A 21,805-nucleotide genomic window follows, 5' to 3' on the forward strand; every position below is an offset into this window, starting at 1 on the left:
TCCCAAGTGCTAGGATTAAAGGCGTGCACCACCACCGCCCGGCTTTGGTTTATTTTTTTTAAGATTTATTTATTATATGTAAGTACACTGTAGCTGTCTTCAGACACTCCAGAAGACGGTGTCAGATCTAGTTAAGGATACTTATGAGCCACCATGTTGTTGCTGGGAATTGAACTCAGAACTTCTGGAAGAGCAGTCAGTGCTCTTAACCTCTAAGCCATCTCTCCAGCCCCTTGGGGTTCATTTAAAAACTTTTTAAAGACAGTTTCTCACCTGGAACTCACTCTGTAGAGCAGGCGAGGCTCGACATCACAGAGATCTGTCTGCTTCTGTCTCTCGATGCTGGTATTAAATAAAGGTGTATGCTACCCCCCAGCCCCACCCAGGTCTTGCTGCATTGTCCAAACTGAATCTTAAGTTCCTGGACTCAAGAGTTCCTCAGACTTCAGCTTCTATGGTAGCTGGGACAAATGAGGACAAACTGCCTTGCTTGATAGTCTGTGTAAGTTTTTGTGTTTGAGTAGTATTAGCTATGGAACCTAAGATCTTGTGCATGCTAGCCCAGCAGTTTATACTGGGCTACAATCCACCCCTGATATAATATTCTGAATGACAAACTAAGATCCAAAGTGAGTTATTGCCAGGCATGTTGGCACAGACATTTGATCCCAGCACTCAGGAGGCAGAGGCAAGATGGAGCTATGTGAATTCAAGGCCAGCCTGGTATACAAAGGTCCTGGAACTTGCTCTGTAGAGCAGGCTGGCCTCAAACTTAGTGATCTGCCTTTCTTTGCCTCCTGAGTGCTGGGCCACCATGGCTGGCTGAGAAAAAAAAATTTTTTTTAAGTTCCAAAACCTTGCAACCAGAGTCTGGCAGTGGTTTACAGATCTCCACAACTACACATGCAATGTGTGTAGTAATGAAAGAACCATCTCTGCTATTTTATTGGCTTTAAAATGTTCCATCAACAAAAATGTACTTTTCCTCTGTGTGTGTGTGTGTGTGTGTGTGTGTGTGTGTGTGTGTTCGTGTGCACGCATGCGCACCGGTGGTTTGAGACAGGATCTTGCTAGGTAGCTCACCCTGACCTTGAATTTTTTTTTTTTTTGGTTTTTCGAGACAGGGTTTCTCTGAGTAGCCCTGGCTGTCCTGGAACTCACTTTGTAGACCAGGCTCTGCCTCCGAACTGCTGGGATTAAAGGCATGAGCCACCACCGCCCGGCCTGACCTTGAATTTGTGATCCTCCTGTCTCAGCCTCCCCGATAACAGGATGGCTCAAATATCCTACTTTCATGAAAGGTTAGAACATCTCTCCCAAGGACAACTGCAAGGCACTGGGGCTGTAGTTCAGTGGGTAAAGCATTGCTGACCAAGTAGGGAAACCTGAGTTCAGGTTCCAAGCACCAGCTGGAGGTAGTAGCTGGATTCTGATAACCCTGCTGCTTCCGGGAGGGTGGGGGGAAGAGAGCCAAGGGGCCCCCGGCTGATCCATCAAGATGAAACTGAGCTGCAGGCTGTGAGAGAACTCATCTGGAAAGGAAAAGTGAATAAAGGTGCTCGCTGCCAAGCCTGACAACCTTCGTTCTGCACTCAGGCCCCATGTGGTGAAAATCCAGAACTGCTGGAAGCTGGCCTCTGACCTCCTCATGTGCACTGAAGCACGTGCACACGTGAGACCTAAAGAAATAAATGTAATCTAAAACATAAGGTAGATGAGCTAACAGTGAATTTCTCTAGGGCTGTTTGTAGGATCCTGGATAAGACTCCTATAAAAAAGAAAACGGACTTAAAGTTTTCTTGGCAGAAAAAAAAAAATGAAAAGGAGAAAAAATATCTGACTTCAAATGTAACACTATGAGCTTTTTGCTTTTCTGCTCTGAGACAGGGTTTCTCTGTGCAGCCCTGGCTGTCCTGGAACTCGCTCTGTAGACCACAGATCAGCCTCTGCCTCCTGAGGGCTAGGACTAACGTTAATGGCATGCACCACCACCACATGGCCCTTTTCTTGCCGGAGCATGTGTGTGTACTAAGTGTGTGCCTGGGGCCTGTGCAGTTCAAGAGAGAGCATCAGATCACCTAGAACTGGAGTTATTGCAGAAGGTTGTTAGCAACCAAGTAGGTGTTGGAATTGAGCCTGGGTCCTCTCTGCAGGAGCAGCCAGTGCTGTAACAAATAAGCCACCGCTCCATCACTAGCTACTTGAATATTTTTGATTACACTTGTGTGTGGGTGCAAGGATCGACCAAGCCTGTGGAGAGAGAGGACGACAACATGCAGGAGTCGTTCTTTCTTTCTCCCATGTGGGTCCCGGAGAGGCCCACACACATCATACACAATAACAATAACAGTAAGACAGTAAGACAGTAAGATAGAAGTAGACTAGTAGGGAGTTAAGACGAGTAAGAACCAGAATCACAACTGAGTCTCTTCAGTCTTTATTACCACACAATGCCAGCTCACACCACCATTATAAACCTTGTATATTAATGGCAGAACAACACAACTAGACATATGACAAAAACAACAAATAAATAAAGGAATAAAAAATGCTTTTCTAAAAATGAAAAAAAGAAAAAAAAAGAAAAACAATTATCAGAGTTGTTTTTTGACCTTTTCCTCTGAAAAGCTAATTTATTCCAGTTCCCTCTTTTTGAGTGGAGGGAGGACTTGAACAAATCTCCATATTACCGTGGGTCTCTCATTGGAAAAGATTGTCAAGAAGATGAACAGTCAGGTTTAATAAGGGACCTTAACTCAGGCACTCAGGCTGGAGTACAGGGACCTCTGAGTTCCAGGCTAGCTAGTTCATGTAGTGATTTCCAGGGGAGCCAGGGCTATATGGTAAAACCCTGTTGCAAAGAAAAAAAGAAAAGAGAAAGAGAAAAAGAAAGGAAAGGAAAGAAAAGAAGAGAAATGAGCATGTGAAGGAAAGAGTTTAAAGGAACCAGTTCCCCCCCATCACCTTCCGCAAAAGGTAGGGCCTAGCTGGCGGCAGAACCTGGGGCACTTGTGAGCTCTCTCACCTCCCAGGTGAGGACAGGCCTCAAAGGTGGACAGACTTTCTTCATCACATCAGCCTTTTGGGGTCTATTTTTTCCAGGTGAACCAGAGGTTTGAGCTGCTCTGCAAAGTTCCTCATGTCATCAGAGACCATGTCCTGCCCGGCCGGGGCGACAACACTTAATTCCACAAGATAGGAGAGCGACAGAGCCTCGGTGCTGTCCGTGTTCCCTGGGACCAGGATTCGGAAAATCTTGTACACCACAATCTTCATGATGCCCTTCCGGAACAAGTGTCCTTTGGCGACAAACTCATGGTCCATGCGGAAGCCCATCTCCATCAGGAAGTCCGTGAGGTTCTCAGACGTGGCGATGTCCACGCAGTTGCGCACCAGGGCATGGCGGTTCTTGTCTCCCATTTCCGGCTGTCCCAGGTATCTCAGATGCCAGGGTGTCCCTGCCCTGTCCATGGAGCGCCGGGCCCTTAGGACAAACGGGCTGGCCTGCTGGCCCTTAAGCAGGAAGACCATCTCGTGATCGAGGAAGGTCTCAGGCTCCATGTTGTCACACAGACCACGGAGGCGATGGATGAGACTTTCCAGGCTGTGGTCTAAAACACTTCCTGAGGAGGCAAAAGCACAGTGAGTCCAGGTCATCAAACTGGCGAAAGATACACACACCAAAGAAAGAGTTCTATGCAATGTCCCATAGGGACAATCCATGGGATTCTATTTATTTGTTTATTCAAAACTTCTGTATTTGAATGTCTAGTCTCTACTTGGTACTGTTTAGGGAAGGCTTAGGAGGAATGTCCTTGTTGGAGGAGGTGGGACAATGGGAGTTTTCAAAAGCCGGCTCCCATCTTTCTCTGTCAGTGGCTAGGGCTATAGCTCTCAGCTATTGCTCCAGCACCTGCCAGCCTTAACGGGATTAGAGGGGTGTAGCACCATGCCCGGCTTCTTGTTCTGAAGTATAATTATATGAAAAGGAAAATCTGAATTTGTTCTACAGATGCAAGAATTTCATTGGCTGGAAATAAATCATTGTAGCTGGGTGTAGATCTGTGGGAGGACCATGTGTTCCGGATGCAAGGCCTTGGGTTTGATCAAGGCACCAAGAGCACCAAGGCTAAGGGATGGAGCTTAGTGGCCGAGAACTGACACACAAGGCTCAGGGTTCAGTTCCTAGCACTAAGACTGAATAACAGCAAAGATTCGATAGGATTAAACAGCTATTCTACTGAGCCAGGCATGAAGACACTCAGGAGTGTGAGGCAGAAGAGACACAAGACTAGGGCTGGGAAAATGGCTTAGAGGTAACAAGTTTGTACTGCTCTTGCAGAGGCCAGAGTTCAGTCCCAAACACATCAAGTGACTCCCAACTGCCTGTAACTCCAACTCCAAGGATCCCAACACCTCCAGCCTCACATGCATGTACCATCCCCTGAAGCACAGGCACACAGAATTAAAAATGGTATTTTAAAATATTAAAAGAAAAAAAGAAAAAGAAAGAAAGAAAGAAAAAGACTGCAGCTCCAAAAAGAAATAAAAAGATACAAGCCAATTGCTCAAGGACAAAATCTCAATGTTTAGTTAAGAACATTTAAGAGGGGCCAATGAGATGGCTTAGTGGGCACAGGTGCTCGCTGCCAAGCCTGATAACCTGAGTTCAATTCTCAGCCACACATAATGAAGGGGAAGAACCACCACGTGTCCCCTGACCTGTAGCAGCTGTTCTCATTGTAACCAAAAACTAGAAGTAGCCCAGCTGTACTAGGAGAGGTAAGGGCACTTGTGCTGTTCTCATACAGACATTTAAATTGGAGGCCAATGAGCAACAAAAAGATGAGACACATGAACGAACTATGAAATAACAATGCTAACTCAACAACAGACACAGCCCAGTCAGCATGCACAGTATATGTATGCTGTTAGGCTCAGGACTGAAGGTCAGAGGTTAAAACTGTCCCTGGCCATCCAGCCAGTCAGAGGTCAGCCTGGGGGTTGGAGAGGTGGCTCAGTAGCTGAGAACACTGGACCAGAACTCAGTTTCCACCAACACCCACATGGTGGCTCACAATCCAGGACTCCTTTTCATGGAACTGGACACGCTTGTCTGACCTCTGACACACACACACACACACACACACACACACACACTCACAAAGGCAAAACACTCATACAGATAAAATAAGACTTAAAAATCTAAAAGAAACATTTTAATCACTTGAAAAAAATAAGTAGCTTGGGCTCCTTGATACTGTTTCCAAACAACAAAAACAATAAAAATTCTGTCATAGGACATGACTTTATCTAGGACATAATGCTAAGAGAAATAAGCCAGTTTACAAACTCAGGGACCTCAACTCATGTGGGGCATCTAAGGTAGGAAACAAAGTGGAAAGGAGAGAGGGAGACTCAGTGTGAGGTTTAATCTTTTTTTAAAATTTTATTATTTTTAAAATTTTCATGTGTAGGAAGGAGTGTCTTTGCCTGCAAGTTTGTCTGTGAACTACCTGAATGCCTGAATCCTTGGAGACCAGACTAGAGCATCAAACCCTCTGGAACTGGAGTTACACACAGTTGTGAGCCTCCATGTGGGTGCTGGGAATTGAACCAAGGACCTCTGGAAGAGCAGCCAGGGCTTTTAACGGCTGGGTCAACTCCTCAGTCAGAGTTTTAATTTTTCAAGATGAAAGAAAATACATCAAAGCCATGTGGTGGTGGCTTTCGCCTTTAATCCCAGCACTTGGGAGACAGAGCCAGTGGATCTCTCTGAATTCTGAGTTCAAGGCCAGTCTGGTCTGTAAAGAAAATTCTATGACTGTGAGAACTGCAAAGAAAACCCTATTTAGAGAAACAAAAGTAGAAGGGAAAAAAAAAGAAGGAAAGAAAAAAGAAAAATAAAGAAAACAGACAAGTGTAGCAAATGCCCGTAGTTCCAGGCACCGTGGCCAGACTGATCTACAGTGTGAGTTTCTGGCCACTGAGCCATCTTCCCACCCACCCTCTTTAAAACACAGTTTAAAACTTACTGGTTGACAGGAACTATGCAGTTGCCTATAAGTCATCTCGACTTGCTCTAACCAGAAAAAACTGAAAACTTGGTAATTCGAGCTCCCTGGCGGACTTACCCTGCAGAAGGTACTCCATCATGTTAATGGTGCCCCCAGTGACTGGCATCATGGTGACCGGAGGTGCCTCCATGATGCCTCTAATTAGGTTCAAGACAACAGAACTGCAAACAGATCTTCCAACCGGGTAAGCACTGGATACACCTGGAAAAGTCACACATGTCCATACACTGTTTGCTGTGGCAGTGGCCTTGAAACCAAAGCTCATTCATTCATAACTTTGAACATCTGCTACTTATACAGCCGGTTCCAAGAACGGGTGACTCAGAAATAAGAGAGTTCTAGCCCCGGTGATACCATCTATCTCAAGTTCTGAACCATATAAACGTTTTTCTATATAATCTTGAGGCAGCTATGCAACCTCTTGTTCCGAAACCTGCTGTCGCTTTCAAAATAAGACCAAGGGTATTTAACCACACAGCAGCCCTCGTCTCCCCGACTTGGCTCAAATGAAACCGATATACATATTCAAAAAGTGACGTCACCTTGGGCTACACCGAGAGGCCTCCTTTCCAAAAGTAAAGAAATAAAAGCCGGCCGTGTTGGGGGAACATCGGTTATCTCAACGCTCCAGGACAGAGATAGGAAGACGGCTGCAGCTTCGGGTTAGACTGGTCCCTAAAGCAAATCCCGGTCAACTAGGGCATCACAATGAGACTGTCTCAGAGAAAAAAACAAAATAAAGAACCGAGGGAGACCTAAGGACCTTGTCTATCCTTCATTCTAAGCACAGGCCATGGAGACTCAGAGAAAGGCCTCACGGCACACGCGGGGATCTGACTAGAACTGGTTCTGCCTTTCGGAAAACGCCTTTGCCAACGAGCCAGGCGGGAAACGTTAAAGCGACCGCACTGGTCCTCCGACGCAGGCATCCGGGACGCGTGTGCACTTACACTAGCAACACGTCTCCGTTCGCGCTAAAGGCCCCTGTAAAGCTGGAATTAAATCCGCGCGTGCACACCCACAACCCGCACCCCCAAATTCGCCAACAGAGCTCCCGAGAAACCGCCAAATATTCCCTTCAGCACTTCCGGTAGGAAGCGGAGGGACAGGAAACTTCTCCGCTACCGCCCCGAAAAGTAAGGGTGCCGAGAGGGCGAGGCGGCGGTGCGCAAGAGCGCACGCACAAGGTGTGGGCTAATGTAGACTGGAACCTTGTAAGTTGACTGTAGGCTTTTACGTCATAGGACAGCTCTAGGAATTGGTGTTTTGATTTTTTTTTTTTTTTGGCTTTTTGGCTTTTTGGTTTTTTGTTTTTCAGTTTCGACGACCTGGATGTTTTGATCAGATCTCTTGAAACTGATTGGATACGATATTTAAATTTTGAACTCAGCCACTGGGGGGAGCGAAGAGGGAGAGTCGCATTGAAAAAGAAGGGAGGCTGGCAGTGAGCTGGGATGTAAACTGAATAAGTTAAACATTGAATTAAATTTTAAAAAGAAGAAAAAGAAGGTGGTTATCTTGTAAATCAGAAACGCTAAGCACAGCGTTGTATACTTATAGACTTCAACCTGAACAATATTTTGTGTGCTTTAAAGGGTCTGGAGAAACAGCTCAGTGGTAGAGCCTTGTCTTACGTGGGCAAGGGCATAAGTTTATTTTATTTTATTTATTTATTTATTATTACTAGTATTTTATTTTATTTGGTTTTTTTGAGACAGGGTTTCTCTGTGTAACCCCGTCTGTCCTGGAACTCACTCTATAGACCAGGCTGGCCTCGAACTCAGAAATCTGCCTGTCTCTGCTGGGCCTGGCTGCTGATCCTTATTGCGGTCTCCTAAGGTTCTCAGATTTGCACTGTGCCTGGTCTCACGTATTTAAAGTTATGGTATGCACAGTAAAGTGAACAAGTTTGCTGTTGTTTTGTCTTAAACCTATGGCCTACCGGGCAGTAGTGGTGCAGGCCTTTAATCCCAGGTAGTTCCAGGACTACTAAGGCTATACAGAGAAACCCTGTCTCTAAAAAACAAAAAACACAAAACAAAACAAAACAAAAAAGGATTTCTCCAGCAGCATTATTCAACGCCTAAACAATATTGTGAGATTTTTCAAAAATAAATAAATAAATTAGTTCATTAATAAGGGCGGGGGGGGGGGCTGGAGACATGGTTCATCGGGTAAGAGCACTGACTGCTCTTTTGAAGGTCCTGAGTTCAAATCCCAGCAACTACATGGTGGCTCCCAACCATCTGTAATGAGATCTGATGCCATCTTCTGGTGTGTCTGAAGACAGCTACAGTGTTCTTAAATATAATAAGTAAATAATATCTTTATTAAAAAAAAATAAGGGGTAGAGGGATGGCTGGGCAGTTAAGAGCCGATGCTGCTCTGGCAGAGGTCCCCAACACCCATGCAGTGGCTAACAACCATTTATAATTCCTCTTCCAGGGGATCCATTACATCTTCACATCAGTCACTTCCACATCAGTCACTTCATCCATGTGGTATGTATTCAGACACGCTTGCAAAACACTCATAACACAAGATATAAATAAATTAAATAAATAGGGGCTGGGAAGCTGGCTAAGCATTTAGGAGCACTTGCTTATTCAGAGGATCTGGGTGCAGTCCCTAACACCCATATCAGGTGACTCACAACCACCTGTGACTCTAGTTCCAAGAGATCTACACATCATCATTTGGCATTCATGGTCACCTATACATGGTCACCTATGTGTGCACAAACATTTAGGCACACATATACTTTAAATTCAACAAGTACTTTTTTTTTTTTTTTTTTTTTTTTTTTTTTTTTGGTTTTTTGGGCCAGAGTTTCTCTGTGTAGCTCTGGCTGTCCTGGAACTCACTCTGTAGACCAGGCTGGTTTGCTCAGAAATCCACCTGCCTCTGCCTCCCAAGTGCTGGGATTAAAGGCGTGCGCCACTACTGACGGGCCAACGAGTACGTATTGAACTCTTTACATGTCCCAAACACATAAGGGACCCTTATGTGAGGCACCCTTAATCCTCCACAACCCCTCCCCCCTTAGCATTTCCCCAAAGATCATCTACCTCAGGCAAGGGCACCTGGTTCCCACTCAGTCTGGGTCAGCTCAGGGCCACACCTTGCTGTCAAATAAAATCAGCTTGCTTTTCTGCCATTTTGTTCTTCTTTCTGCCACCCCCTCCCATGGCCTTGACAGTTTGACCTCCAATACATCTTTCTTTCTAATCATGGAATGGTCTAGTTCAGTATTTATCTACACCATCACTTATGACATTCAGACAACATCAAGAAGTTGGGTACTTAAGATTAAGAAAATGTAGGGCTATATAGCCCAGTAGTACAGGGCTTCAGGCCTGAGGTTTGATCCCCAGCACCATAAATAATATCAATAACACCTATAATGCAATGTTTTTAAAGCTTAGTGAAAAAAATTGTGAGACAGTACCTCACACTGTAGCCCATGCTTTCCTGGAACTCAAAGGTCAGGACAAGTGTGAGTGTGAGCCACCACCCTATTCATTTAGCTGATGATGTTAAATAACATGGAGAGACAGTCCTGATGGTGCCTGGGAGGCAGAGGCAGATAGATTTCTGTGAGGTCCAGGCTAGTGTGGGCTACATTAGTGAGTTCTAGGCCAGCCAGGGCTATACAATGAGGCTCTGTCTCAAAATTCACACACACACACACACACACACACACACACACACACACACACACACACTCCACATGGGGAGGGGCAGAGAGCACACACTATGAACCTGCATGCAACAGTACGGAGTAGACAAGTGGTACATACTAACACGTCTGATACTGAGTAACTAGCTAACTAAGACTTTTTGGTTGCCAGGCAGTGGTGGCGCATACCTTTAATCCTAACACTTGGGAGGCAGAGGCAGGTGGATTTCTGAGTTCGAGGCCAGCCTGGTCTATAGAGTGAGTTCCAGGACAGCCAGGGCTACACAGAGAAACCCTGTCTCGAAAAACCACATTTCAGGCCTGCCCCACAGTAGAAATTCCATCTGCTACTGTATGCCTAGTCAAAAGCCTGTGGCTTGTGAGGTAACCAGGACTAGTAGATGACACTGCTATTTTTTCACTGAATAATGTGAAGTACCAGTCAAATTGCCTTCCAAATGGCTACATTTATAGGTAGAGGCTAATACTGGTCTCAGCTTTCTACAGAAAAGCTTCTTTTTTGCAATGGGCAGGGGTCACCGGGGAGACTCCTAACCAGTTGGTCAGACTGATGAGAATAAGAGACTGCTGCATGCTCAGCCGTGAACACTCCACAGCTCAGAGACCATTTCAGAAGAGGAGGCCCCACGGACACTCCACAGCTCAGAGACCACCACAGAAGAGGAGGCCCCACGGACTCTCCACAGCTCAGAGACCACCACAGAAGAGGAGGCCTGAGGAAGGGGTGGTGAGGAAGGGGTGGTGAAGAAGAGGTGGTACTGCTGCTGTCAAATGCTGACTTCCGGGCATGTTGTGGTCATGGCCTGTTTGAACGCAGAGTGTTGGGCTTCCCAGTACTAGATCTGCTTAAGATTGAGCTCATCCTGTCAGAGAACAAGGAGAGGTTTGGGAGGCCCTGCCCCTCCCTGAAGACTTCCAGCAATTAAAGTTTAATAGGTGAAGGAGAGAAATTTTCTTTAGTGATGCAAGCTACTGAATAAGCACACATGCTCCTGTAAGTAAATCCAATGAAATTCATTGGGGAAACCAAAATGGAAGTAGAAAAGGGGACTAGTCAGGAGGGAGTGGGGGGATCTGTGGCATCAGGAAGAGGCTAGAGATTAGTGAGGTACGTACGGCTATGACCAATATATATTCTGTACACGTATGAAGACGTCATATGAAACCCATGATTATGTGTGATTAATATGTGCTAGTAAAAACAAAACAAAACCATAAAAGGCTGGCGCTAAGCCATAGTGGGTAAAAAAAAATGTCTGCCACCAAGCCTGATGACTTGCCTTGGCTATCAGGGACTCAAATGTTGGAATGAGAGAGTCCCAAAAGTTGTCTTCCGACCTCCGTATGTATACCCTGGCACATCTGCGCCCTCACATAAGAATAAACAAATAAGTCAGGCAGTGGTGGCACATACCTTTAATCTCAGCACCTGAAAGGCAGAGACAGGCAGATTTCTGAGTTCAAGGCCAACTTGGTCTACAGAGTGTGTTCCAGGACAGCCAGGGCTACACAGAGAAACCCTGTCTTGAAAAACTGAAAAAAAAAAAAAAAAAAAAAAAAAAAAAAGAATGACAAATAAATAGAATTTAAAAGGCATAATCAGCAGGTCGTCACAGTGCATGCTTTCAATGCCAGCACTCTGGAGACAAAGGCAGACAGCATGGGCTACATGGTAGGACTCTGTCCCCCACCGCAAATTAAAGGCCATATAAAACGGTAGTGTGGGTCTATGGATACAGTCCTTGCCTTGCAGATGCGGAGTCCTCCCTTGAATCCAGAGTGATGGAGCAGCTCATCTGGAATCCCAGGACCCAGGAGCTGGAGGCAAGAAGATTAGGACTTGGGATGAGTTGGAGACTGGCTCAGCATGCAGAAGACCCAGTCTCTTTGGGAATACTTTTTTGACATAACAGAGACTGAACCTAGGACATCATGCATTTGAGGCAAGTATGTTATCACTAAAATATAGCCCCTCCCCGAGACTGTCCTAAAGAGGAAGGAGGAGAAGACAGAATAGGTTTAATGACCAGACGATGAAGGGAGGAGAGAGAAGACAGAGTCAGAATTGTCCAGATTCTTGCCTTGGGTGGCTGAGGCTATCGTAGTATTTTTTTTTCTCCTGCAATATTGAGCAAATAATTGCTCTGTGAGGTCTTGATTGGAGGAGGCCGGCTTCGCCTATATAGATGCTAATTTCAAAACAGAATGTCCAGTGATTTATGTGGGTCATCGAGACAACCAGGTCTTTATTAAAGCTTAAATAAGGTGAAAATTTGAATGTGGAACAAGAACTGGGCATGCTGGTGTACACTTGTAATCCTAGCACTTGAGAGACATAGGGGAGGAAGAGGGAGAGGGAGGGAGGGAGGGAGAGAGAGAGAGCTAGAGAGAGAGAGAGAGAGAGGGACAGAGGGAGGGAGGGAGGGAAGAAGGGAAGGAGAGAGAGAGGGACAGAGGGAGGGAGGGAGAGAGATTAGAGATTTGCCCAGGGCCACACTGCTACTAAATGTCTGAGCTCATATTTAAATTCCATTCACTGTGACACCAAGTCTGTTCCTATCTTTGTGTGAGTAAAATCAAGGCCATTAAATGCTGAGATGATCTGCTCACATCCCTTTACCTCTCTGATCAGGTACCCTCCCCACCGGTGCCACTCACTCCCGCCTTGTAGTGCTCACAGATCTAACTTCTGCACGGCTTCTGTCTTCTGCCATTGTCCAGGCAGTGAACTGTGGGATTCATTCTCTCCATTTCTATCTCCCTGAAAATCTTTTTTTAAAGCATGCGTGTTTGTGCGTGTGTGCATGTGAATGTGTGTGTGAGTGTGTGAATGTCTGTGTGTGAATGTGTGTGTGAATGTGTGCATGTGCGTGTGTGTGTGTGTGTGCGCGCGCGCAGGCGCGCGCGAGCGTGTGTGAATGTGTGTGTGTGAGGAGGTTCATATGTATGTGTGTACTCCAGAGTACCTGTGGAAGCCAGAGGTCAATGGTAACTGCTCAAGAGCCTTTCATCTTGTTGGTTTTTTGAGACAGGGTTTCTCTGTGTAGCCCTGGCTGTCCTGGAACTCACTCTATAGACCAGGCTGGCCTTGAACTCAGAAATCCACCTGCCTCTGCCTTCCAAGTGCTGGGATTAAAGGCATGTGCCACCACTGCCTGGTGGCTATTCATTTATTTTGAGACAGACTCTCTCATTTGTCCCAGAGCTCACCAAGGAGACTAGACTGGTTGAATGGCCAGCAAGGCCTGGAGATCCATGGTCTTGCCCTCTCCTGCACAGAGATGAATACAAACATGCTACCATGCTCCTCTTATTCCTGTGGGTTCCAGGGATCTCAGATCTTCATGCTGGCAAACTGGGCTTTACTATCTTTGAAGTCTCTCAAGTCCTCCTAATTTTTTTTTTAAATATTTATTTATTATATGTAAGTACACTGTAGCTGTCTTCAGACACCCCAGAAGAGGGTATCAGATCTCATTACAGATGGTTGTGAGCCACCATATGGTTGCTGGGATTTGAACTCAGGACCTTCTGAACAGAAGTCAGTGTTCTTAACCACTGAGCCATCTCTCCAGCCCCCAGTCCTCCTGATTTTTATTAGCCATGCCTTCTCTGGCCACCTGTTTTCATTAGTAATCCAAGCCAGATGTAGTGGAGTATACCTGTTGTGCCAGCTACTTAGGAAGCTGAGGCAGGAGGATCACTGAACACCAGCAGCTAGTAACATAACCATACTCCACTTTAAAACTAACCAGTAAGAGGCTGCCCAGATGGTCCAGCAGGTAAAAGAGATAGCCTGATGGCCTGATTTTGATCCCCGATCACACAGTGGGGAGAGACAATTGTGGGACAATTAGCTCCCACAAGTTGGCCTGTGATCTACACACACACACACACACACACACATCATACACACACCAATAACAAATTAAATTAAATTAAAAAACAAGACTATATGCCGGGCGGTGGTGGTACACACCTTAATCCCAGCACTTGGGAAGCAGAGGCAGGCAGATTTCTGAGTTGGAGGCTAGCCTGGTCTACAGAGTGAGTTCCAGGACAGCCAGGGCTACGTAGAGAAACCCTGTCTCAAAAAACCAAAAAGCAAAACTAAAGCAAACAAACAAACAAAAAACAAAAACAACAAAAAAAGCAAGACTATAGTTTGTGAGGGTGATGATGAATACCTATAATCCCAAAATTTGAGAGACAGAATTGCCAGTTTGAGGCCAGCCTGGCCACATAAGGAGACGCTGTTATAAATCAATAATGGATGGGTTGTAGTTTGGTGATTGAGGAGGTGCCTAGCAGATAAAATGCCTTTGATCCCAGCAAGAGGATCAGGAGTTCAAAACCATCCTGAACTACAGAAGTTCTTGTCCAGCTTCCCTTGCCCCAATAGAGGAAAAAAAAAAAGAATAAGCAAGAGAAACCCCCCTAGGTACATGTGAGTTCATTATAAGTGAAACCTAACGAAAACACGTTAGCATTGAGAAAAGGAGTTGAACCTTACTTATAGAGTCGCCTTCCACAGAGATGCACAGCCTCAGTGGCTCTGCACCTTTGGATTGGCTTTGTTTGTTTGTTTGTCTCCTATTATGATAACTGCAGCTTGGTTTTTAGTAGTAATCACCAACAGGACAGCACCTGGTGACAAAAAATGATACCGCCCCTAGTCTCTAGGAGTTTGGTTTGAGAGGACAGAGGAAAACACTCCAGGTGTTTTGGTGTCTAATGCTCCTCCCTGGGTGCTGACTCTAGAGTTTATCTTCCGGCACCACCCCCTGGGTGACAAACAGCAGGAACCATTTAATCTGGGGTGGGGGTTACTTAGAAACTCTGCTGCCTGAGGGTAATTGCCATATTTACTTGATTCCTTCCATCCAGCCAGCTCACCCCATCTGCAGGTTGACCAGGGGTTAAGCTGCCTTGAGGGCATAGCTATAATAGTTAATGTATTACACACGTCCATAAAAGATTAAAGATCGGCTCTTGCTTTAGCTGAACTGTAACTGTCTGTTCAGGTCGTCTGTTTCCCCACCACCAGCACCACTGCCACCTTGTTGTCTCTGGAAGTCAGCCTTGCTTTCTGTCTGAAGATAATTAACCCACTGGGGTTCAGATTTCCTGGACAGAGGCTCTTAGGGACAGCTCCCTTTAGTGAGCACTTGTTGGGGCCAGGCTCCCAGGTAAACAATTTCTGCACATCTCTCTCCCTCGGTTACTCCGTTTACCAGCCCTCTGAGGCAGATGGAGGTCTCACGGTTTGCTGGTTTTCTGGTTACCAGAACAGAGTCTGCCTTGAGCTCTGCTCTGGGTTTCTGTTCCTTTAACATCTGTTTAACATTAACCCCTTCCTTGAGTCAAAGGTTCATGTCATTATGTATATCATCTGTACAATGTTGATGTATATCTGCATCTGTACAATGCTGATGTATATCTGCATCTGTTCAATGCAGGAGAGATAGAGGCTTCAAAGAAGACTTTGTGAAGAAACAAGGAGCACAAGTCACAAAGCTCCGAGAAGAAAGGCTGGCTAGCCGCTCATGTGTGAGGCCATGGGTTCTATCCTGTACCACAACTATTTATTGCCTACTGTGGTAGCGCAGGTTTTAAACCCCAGCTATAGGAAGTCTGAGGCAAGAGAATCAAGCATTTAAGAGGGGGCTGGAGAAATGGCTGCACAGTCAGCAGTGTATACTGCATTTGCAAAGGGACTTAGTTCAGTTCCAAACACACAAGTCAGATGGGTCACAATTGCCTATAAATGCAGCTTCACAGGAAGTGACGCTTTGGGCCTCCTTGGGGAGTGTGATCTCATGCATGAATACACACACACACACACACACACACACACACACACACTTAAAAAATAATCTTTTTTTATGAAAAATTGAAAGCTTAGGCTGGAAATGTATATAGCTCAGTTGATAGAAAAGAAGAGCGTGTAATTAAAATTAGGCATGGTGGCGAACAGCTGCAAAGCCACAATCAGGAGGTAGATGCTGGAAGGTCAGAAGTTTAAGATTAAAAATAATAATAATAAAGGAGGTAGAGGCAGCCTGATTTACAAATCAAGTTCTAGGACAGCCAGGACTACACAGAGAAACTCAGTCAGTTCATCACCAGCTGCGTGCCAAGCTTAAAGCTAACAGGTTACTGGAGACTTTGTCTTAAAAATTAAATAAGGACCTGGAGCAAGAGCTCAGGGTTAAGAGCATTTGTTGCAGAGTGGAGTGATGGATGGCTCAGCGATTAAAAGCTCTGACTGCTCTTCCAGAGGTTCAGAGATCAATTCCCAGCAACCACATAGTGGCTCACAACCATCTGTAATGGGATCTGATGCCCTCTTCTGGTGTGTCTGAAGACAGCTATAGTATATTCATATACATAAAAAAAAAAATAATTCTCTCTTTTTTTTTAGTATAGAATAGAGTTTATTTAGGGTATGGGGAGCAAAGTTAAGTGAGTAGCAGAGGCAGAGAAAGGCAGAGAGAAGGAGAGAGTAGAGAAGCAGGGGCCGGCCATTACTACGTGGAGAGATGGGGGGAAGGGAATGGGGAGAGAGGGGGAACAAAGGGGCAAGAGTAAGAGCAAACTAAATAATTCTTAGAAAGAGCACCACTTGGGGCTGGAGAGATGGCTCAGTGGTTAAGAGCACTGACTGCTCTTCCAGAGGTCCTGAGTTCAATTCCCAGCAACCACATGGTGGCTCACAACCATCTATAATGGGATATAATGCCCTCTTCTGGAGTGTCTGATGACAGCTACAGTGCAGTTACATATAATAATAAATAAATCGCTGGGCAGTGGTGGTACACACCTATAATCCCAGCACTTGGGAGGCAGAGGCAGGTGGATTTCCTGTCTCGTAAAAACAAAAACAAACAAACAAAAAAGAGCACCACTCGTTGCTCCTGCAGAGAACCAGGTTCAGTTCCCAGTACATATGTGATGGCTTACAACAATTTCTAACTCCAGTCCCTAGGAATCTATTGTTCTCTTCTGAACTAACACCCATCAGGCACTCAAGTGATGCACATACACATGCAGGCAAACACTCATACACATGAAATAAAATAAAGTAAAAAAGAGGTGAAGGCCTACCTGAGTACTGATATGGTGAGTTCAAAGCCAGCCTAGAGAACTTAATTCGGTCTTTTCTGAAAAGGGGGAAAAGATGAAAATACAAGGGCTGGAGAGATGACTTAGAGAGCAAGAAGAGTTGCAGCACAGTCCTGAGGACTTGGGTTCAAATCCCCAACTTGGCATGGTTTGCAGGAGTTTGTAACCCCAGGGCTCTGGGTTACAAACCCAGATAGGTCTGTAGCCTAGCTCTAGTGCACTGACAGAGCTTGTCCGAGGAGAGTAAAGCAGAGAGTGGCAGAACAAGGTCCCCGCCATGCTCCTCTGGCCTCTGCTAGCCCATCGGCATACACATACACACACACACTCATACATACACACATACACCACACATACCCACACCATATACAACACACATACATACCCATACTACACACACACACACACACACACACACATACCCATACCCACACACACATATACACATACACATACATACATACACACATACCACACATACGCCATATACAACATACATACATACCCATACTACACACACACACACACCACATATACCACACACATATACTACACACATATCACACATATACCACAACACACACACTGTACACCTACTCATACCACATATAGCACACACACATACACACAGACTCATACTACATATACCACACACACATACCCATACTACATGCACACACCACACACATATATACACATATCACCCCCCCCCACATACCCACTCCCCACACCCCCACACACATACCACACACACATACTCACACCACATACACATAAAACACACATACACCACACACACATTCCCACACCCCACATCCACACCATGCACACAAACTCACACCACAGATATAACATACATACACACACCACATACAATTTCTTTTTTAAAGCTTTGTTTTTATTTTGCAACTGTGTGTCTGGGGGGTATCTGCATGTGTGGTGCAGGTGCCCGTGGAGTCTAAGTGGTCTTAGGATCCCACGGAGCTGGAGTTCCAGAAGGTTGTGAGCCCTCCGATGTGTGCTTGGAACAGAACTTGGATCTTCTGGAAGAACATAAAGTACTCTTAATCTCTAAGCCATTTCTCCAGACCCTTAACCTAATTTTTAAAAAAGAAAAACAGAAAAAAAGAAATAGATAGGAAGAAAGGAAAGAAGGAAGGAGGAAGAGAGGGAGAGAAGGAGGGACAGAGATAGAGAGAGAAGAGAGAGAGAGAGGAAAGAGAGAGAGGAGAGAGAGAGGAGAGAGAGGAGAGAGAGAGAGAGAGAGGAGAGAGAGAGAAGAAAGAGAAGGAGAGAGGAGAGAGAGAGGAGAGAGAGAGAGAGAGAGAGAGAGAGAGAGAGAGAGAGAGAGAGAGAGAGAGAGGCCTTAACAATATGTTCCCAGTCAGCATGAGTGAGGCCCTAGGTTCAATTCCCAGCACTGGATAAAAAAGCAAAAGCGGAATAGATGAGAGAAAGCCCCACTAGGAAGCAGAGAGGAGGGAGGAGGGAGTGCTCAGAGACTCCACACTGCTGCAGACATCTAGGAAAAGCCCACGAGAGGCCAAGGTTGTTAGTGATGAGGAGACCCGGGTGGCGACTGATGGCACCTCCACTCATTCATCCTTGGTGAATGGGGTCTATGAGCCATTAGCTACCCTAAGAAGCCACATTGGCAACTTAGATGCAAAAATGGTTGAAGATTTAGGTCTCCGTTTCCACTGTGGTGGGGAGATGAGAACCCAGAATAAATTCTATAACGCACACATACACAGATGCCTCAGATCCCCTACAGGCTTGCCACCCATTGCCTCATACCAGAGGAGGGGAGAGCGCCAAAGACAAGACGCAAATACTCAGAGGCTCAGGCACCCGTTCCACCTCTCACAGCTATGCAACTTCTATGATCTAGCAAAGATGAACAGGAAACCCCGTGCGACACAACTAGCGTGTACCGAGACTGCGGTGCCAGCATTCTGGCCGTCCTAGTGGTACAGGTGCAGATGTGGCTCAGTAGAAACTGTAAAAAACAAACAAACAATAACAACAAAACAAAATCCTACAAGCAAGAACTGCACGCAGTGTGGATTCGTCATCTCTGTCATCTGCTCATCCCCTGAAGGGAGGTCAGGAACAAACTGCAAGATGGCGGACCCTGTTCAAGATGTGACTTCAGAGAAAATCCTTCTAACCTAAAATGAAGGCTATATGCCTGGAATGAGAACGATGTCTTCGGATGCTTTAGAGTCCACCCAAGGACGGGAAGCCGAGCCTCCTAGAGCAGAAGGGCTCACTCTGACTCTGTGAAATAGCAAGCCTTCAGCAGCACATAGGCTTCTTGCTGCTTGCTCCTCGGCACAATCTCTTCGTCTTCAGTTTCGGAGAGTTTTTCGAGAGAGGCTCACTTTGTAGCTCAGGTTGGCCTTCCAAATACAAGGATTACTACAACCCTTGACTCCTATTTGTAATATATACATATATATGCACATATAATGCAAAAATATATATGTAAAAATCATATGTAATATAGTAACATATACATACATGTGCATATATATTTATGATTTTAATTTTTCTTGAATTTTCAAGACAGGGTTTCTCTATGTAGCTCTGGCTGTCTTAGAACTTACTATACAGACCAGGCTGGCCTTGAACCTGGAGGTCTGCCTGATTCTGCCTCTTGAGTGCTGGGATTAAAGGCGTACATGCCTCATCACTGTCCACCTACTTGTATTATACTAGATATGTGTATATGTATGTATATGTGTGTATATGTGTATATAAATACTTTTTATTACATTTTATCATATCTGTGTTGGGAAGGGTATGCCACAGTACTCTTGGTCTGAGGGACAACTTGTGGCAGTCAGTTCTTTCCTTCCAGCATGTGGCTCCGAGGGATCAAACTCAGGTTGTCAGGTTAATGGAAACAAGACAAGATCTCGATATGTAGCCCAGGCTGGCCTAGAAGTCATTATGAAGCCCAGGCTAGTATAATTTCTTTAGTCATGTAGACTTGGGTGGATTCCTTACCCTGCAATTACCTGTGTGATTTCAGTTAGTGACATAACAACTCTAATCCCGATATTTTCATTTATCAACTTAAATAGCGATGTCCATCTTACTGGGTTGTCATAAAGGTTGTATTATGTGGCATACGTACTACACAATAATTAAAATGCATATCTAGTTCCTGCTTTACAGGTGAGGAACGAAGGCTTGCTACAGCTTCTCCTTTTTAAAGATTGTACTTCAAGGCAAAGACAGAGTCTAAGAGATTTGAGGAGATTTCTGCAGGAAGACTGGGTGCGTTTGACTGAGCCAAGCTCCTCTTGCACGAGGATCCACTCTTTCGTCCTGAAGATCTAAAAGACCAAGCCCCCAGAATCCTGCCCAGCCTCTATGGCTAGTGGACAAACAGGTTGTGAAACTACCTAGCAATGACTCAGCCTGGACCCACTCTGCTGGTCACAGCCAGCAGGCTGAGGCTGTCTGACTGCATGCTGAAAGGACATTGTGCCTGTCAAAGCCCTGTCTGGAGGCCAAGCACAGACTGTGAACTCTGGTCACTGGGGCGTCATGAATGACTGGACTGGGGTACCGATGCTGTATGTGACTCCTGCTTGTTCTTCTTGTCTAATGATGGCCCCAAAGCTAATGTTGGGATAAAGGAATGTGCTAGATGCTGACGACCTTCTCTTAAGGGGAGGCTTGGTCTGGTCTTAGGCCCTGGGAACCTGTCTTTACATGATCTTCTTACTATAGAAAACGGTCACCTTGTCTACAGAGTGAGTTCCAGGACAGACAGGGCTACACAGAGAAATCCTGTCTTGAAAAACCAAAAAAAAAAAAAAAAAAAAAAAAAAAAAAAAAAAAAAAAAAAAAAAAAAAAAAAAGAAAATGCTCACCTTAAAAAGTTGTCATTTAATGATAAAGAATGCAAAATGTCTAAAATGTAAAGCATTCTCTGTAAGCTGATATTAGAATCCTGTGCTGACACCCATCTTCCCCGAGTTTACTGGGAACTTGCCCTGTCTGCAAGCTAGGGTTCATGTTATGGTAGAATGTTTTCACTCATCCAGAAATCATAGAAAAGTAACCAAAAGTGAGCACAGACCCCAGCCCCAGGCCAGTTGTGTCATTCTAAGGCATTTTGGTCATTGGATTTATTCTCTAGTATTGAAGTACTGCAACATTTGGGAGATGGGGGCAAGAGAATGTTGGGCTTAAGGCCAGCCTCAGCTATATAGTGAGTTAGAGACTAACCTGGGCTACATGAGACCCTGTCTCAAAAGAACCAAAAAAAAAAAAAAAAAAAAAAAAAAAAAAAAAATCCAAAACCTTTAGGAGTTAGTGTCTTACCGTGTAGCTCAGGCTGGACTCAAATTCATCATCCTCTGGCCTCAGGCTCCTAATTCCTAAAACCTGGGAGGACAGACTCAAGTCTTCACATCTGGTCGAGAAAGAAAGACTATTAATAAGGAACTGTAGCAGCTAAAAAATGGTCCACCAAGCCGGGCGGTGGTGGCGCACACCTTTAATCCCAGCACTTGGGAGGCGGAGGCAGGCAGATTTCTGAGTTTGAGGCCAGCCTGGTCTACAGAGTGAGTTCCAGGACAGCCAGGGCTATACAGAGAAACCCTGTCTCGAAAAACCAAAAAAAAAAAAAAAAAAAAAAAAAAAAAAAAAAGGGTCCACCAAGATATCCAAATCACCATCTCTCATCACTTTGCAAATGAATTGAAGAAAGGGTGACAAGGAAGGGGCATTATCCTGCAAGATCTAGGTGGGCCCTATTTGGGATCACACCTGCCATTATAAAAGAGAAATACCCCAGGCAGTGGTGGCTACTCCCTCAATCCCAACACTCAGGAGGCAGAAGCAGGCTAATTTCTCTGAGACCAAGGACAGCTCCGTCTACAAA

The 21,805-nt window shown here is 45.2% G+C and overlaps 1 protein-coding gene and 2 long non-coding RNA genes across 6 annotated transcripts in view; 1 reads left to right on the forward strand and 2 right to left on the reverse strand.

Annotated features, from left to right (window-relative positions):
* Positions 1-2,421: 2,421 nt before the first annotated feature.
* Positions 2,422-7,187, reverse strand: Med18 (mediator complex subunit 18). Of its 3 annotated transcripts, XM_031378926.1 has the most exons (4): positions 7,028-7,187; positions 6,620-6,752; positions 6,135-6,278; positions 2,422-3,623 (listed from the first exon to the last, which is right to left on the reverse strand). In XM_031378926.1, the coding sequence occupies exons 3-4, from the start codon at positions 6,205-6,207 to the stop codon at positions 3,070-3,072; spliced, it is 627 nt and encodes a 208-aa protein (XP_031234786.1). In that variant the 5' UTR covers positions 6,208-6,278; positions 6,620-6,752; positions 7,028-7,187; the 3' UTR covers positions 2,422-3,069. The 3 variants fall into 3 exon arrangements, with proteins under 3 accessions (XP_031234786.1, XP_031234787.1, XP_031234785.1); XM_031378927.1 differs by lacking the exon at positions 6,620-6,752; XM_031378925.1 differs by having other exon boundaries at positions 6,620-7,187.
* Positions 7,188-7,228: 41 nt separating this feature from the next.
* LOC116096761 lies at positions 7,229-11,715 on the forward strand. Its single transcript, XR_004121100.1, has 4 exons — positions 7,229-7,291; positions 8,523-8,578; positions 10,290-10,771; positions 11,531-11,715. It is a non-coding gene; the product is annotated as an uncharacterized LOC116096761 (long non-coding RNA).
* A 6,004-nt stretch (positions 11,716-17,719) lies between these two features.
* The window catches only part of LOC116096760, a 14,395-nt gene continuing 10,309 nt past the window's right edge, over positions 17,720-21,805 (reverse strand). The window contains exons 3-5 of one of the 2 annotated variants that reach the window (XR_004121098.1): positions 21,244-21,334; positions 18,700-18,901; positions 17,720-17,942 (exon numbers count right to left, since the gene is read on the reverse strand). This is a non-coding gene — a long non-coding RNA (uncharacterized LOC116096760). Of the gene's footprint in view, positions 17,946-18,699; positions 18,902-21,243; positions 21,335-21,805 lie in introns of both variants that reach the window. The other variant, XR_004121097.1, reaches the window with a different exon arrangement.

This window comes from Mastomys coucha, unplaced genomic scaffold (assembly GCF_008632895.1).
Source record: "Mastomys coucha isolate ucsf_1 unplaced genomic scaffold, UCSF_Mcou_1 pScaffold18, whole genome shotgun sequence".
NCBI lineage: Eukaryota > Metazoa > Chordata > Mammalia > Rodentia > Muridae > Mastomys > Mastomys coucha.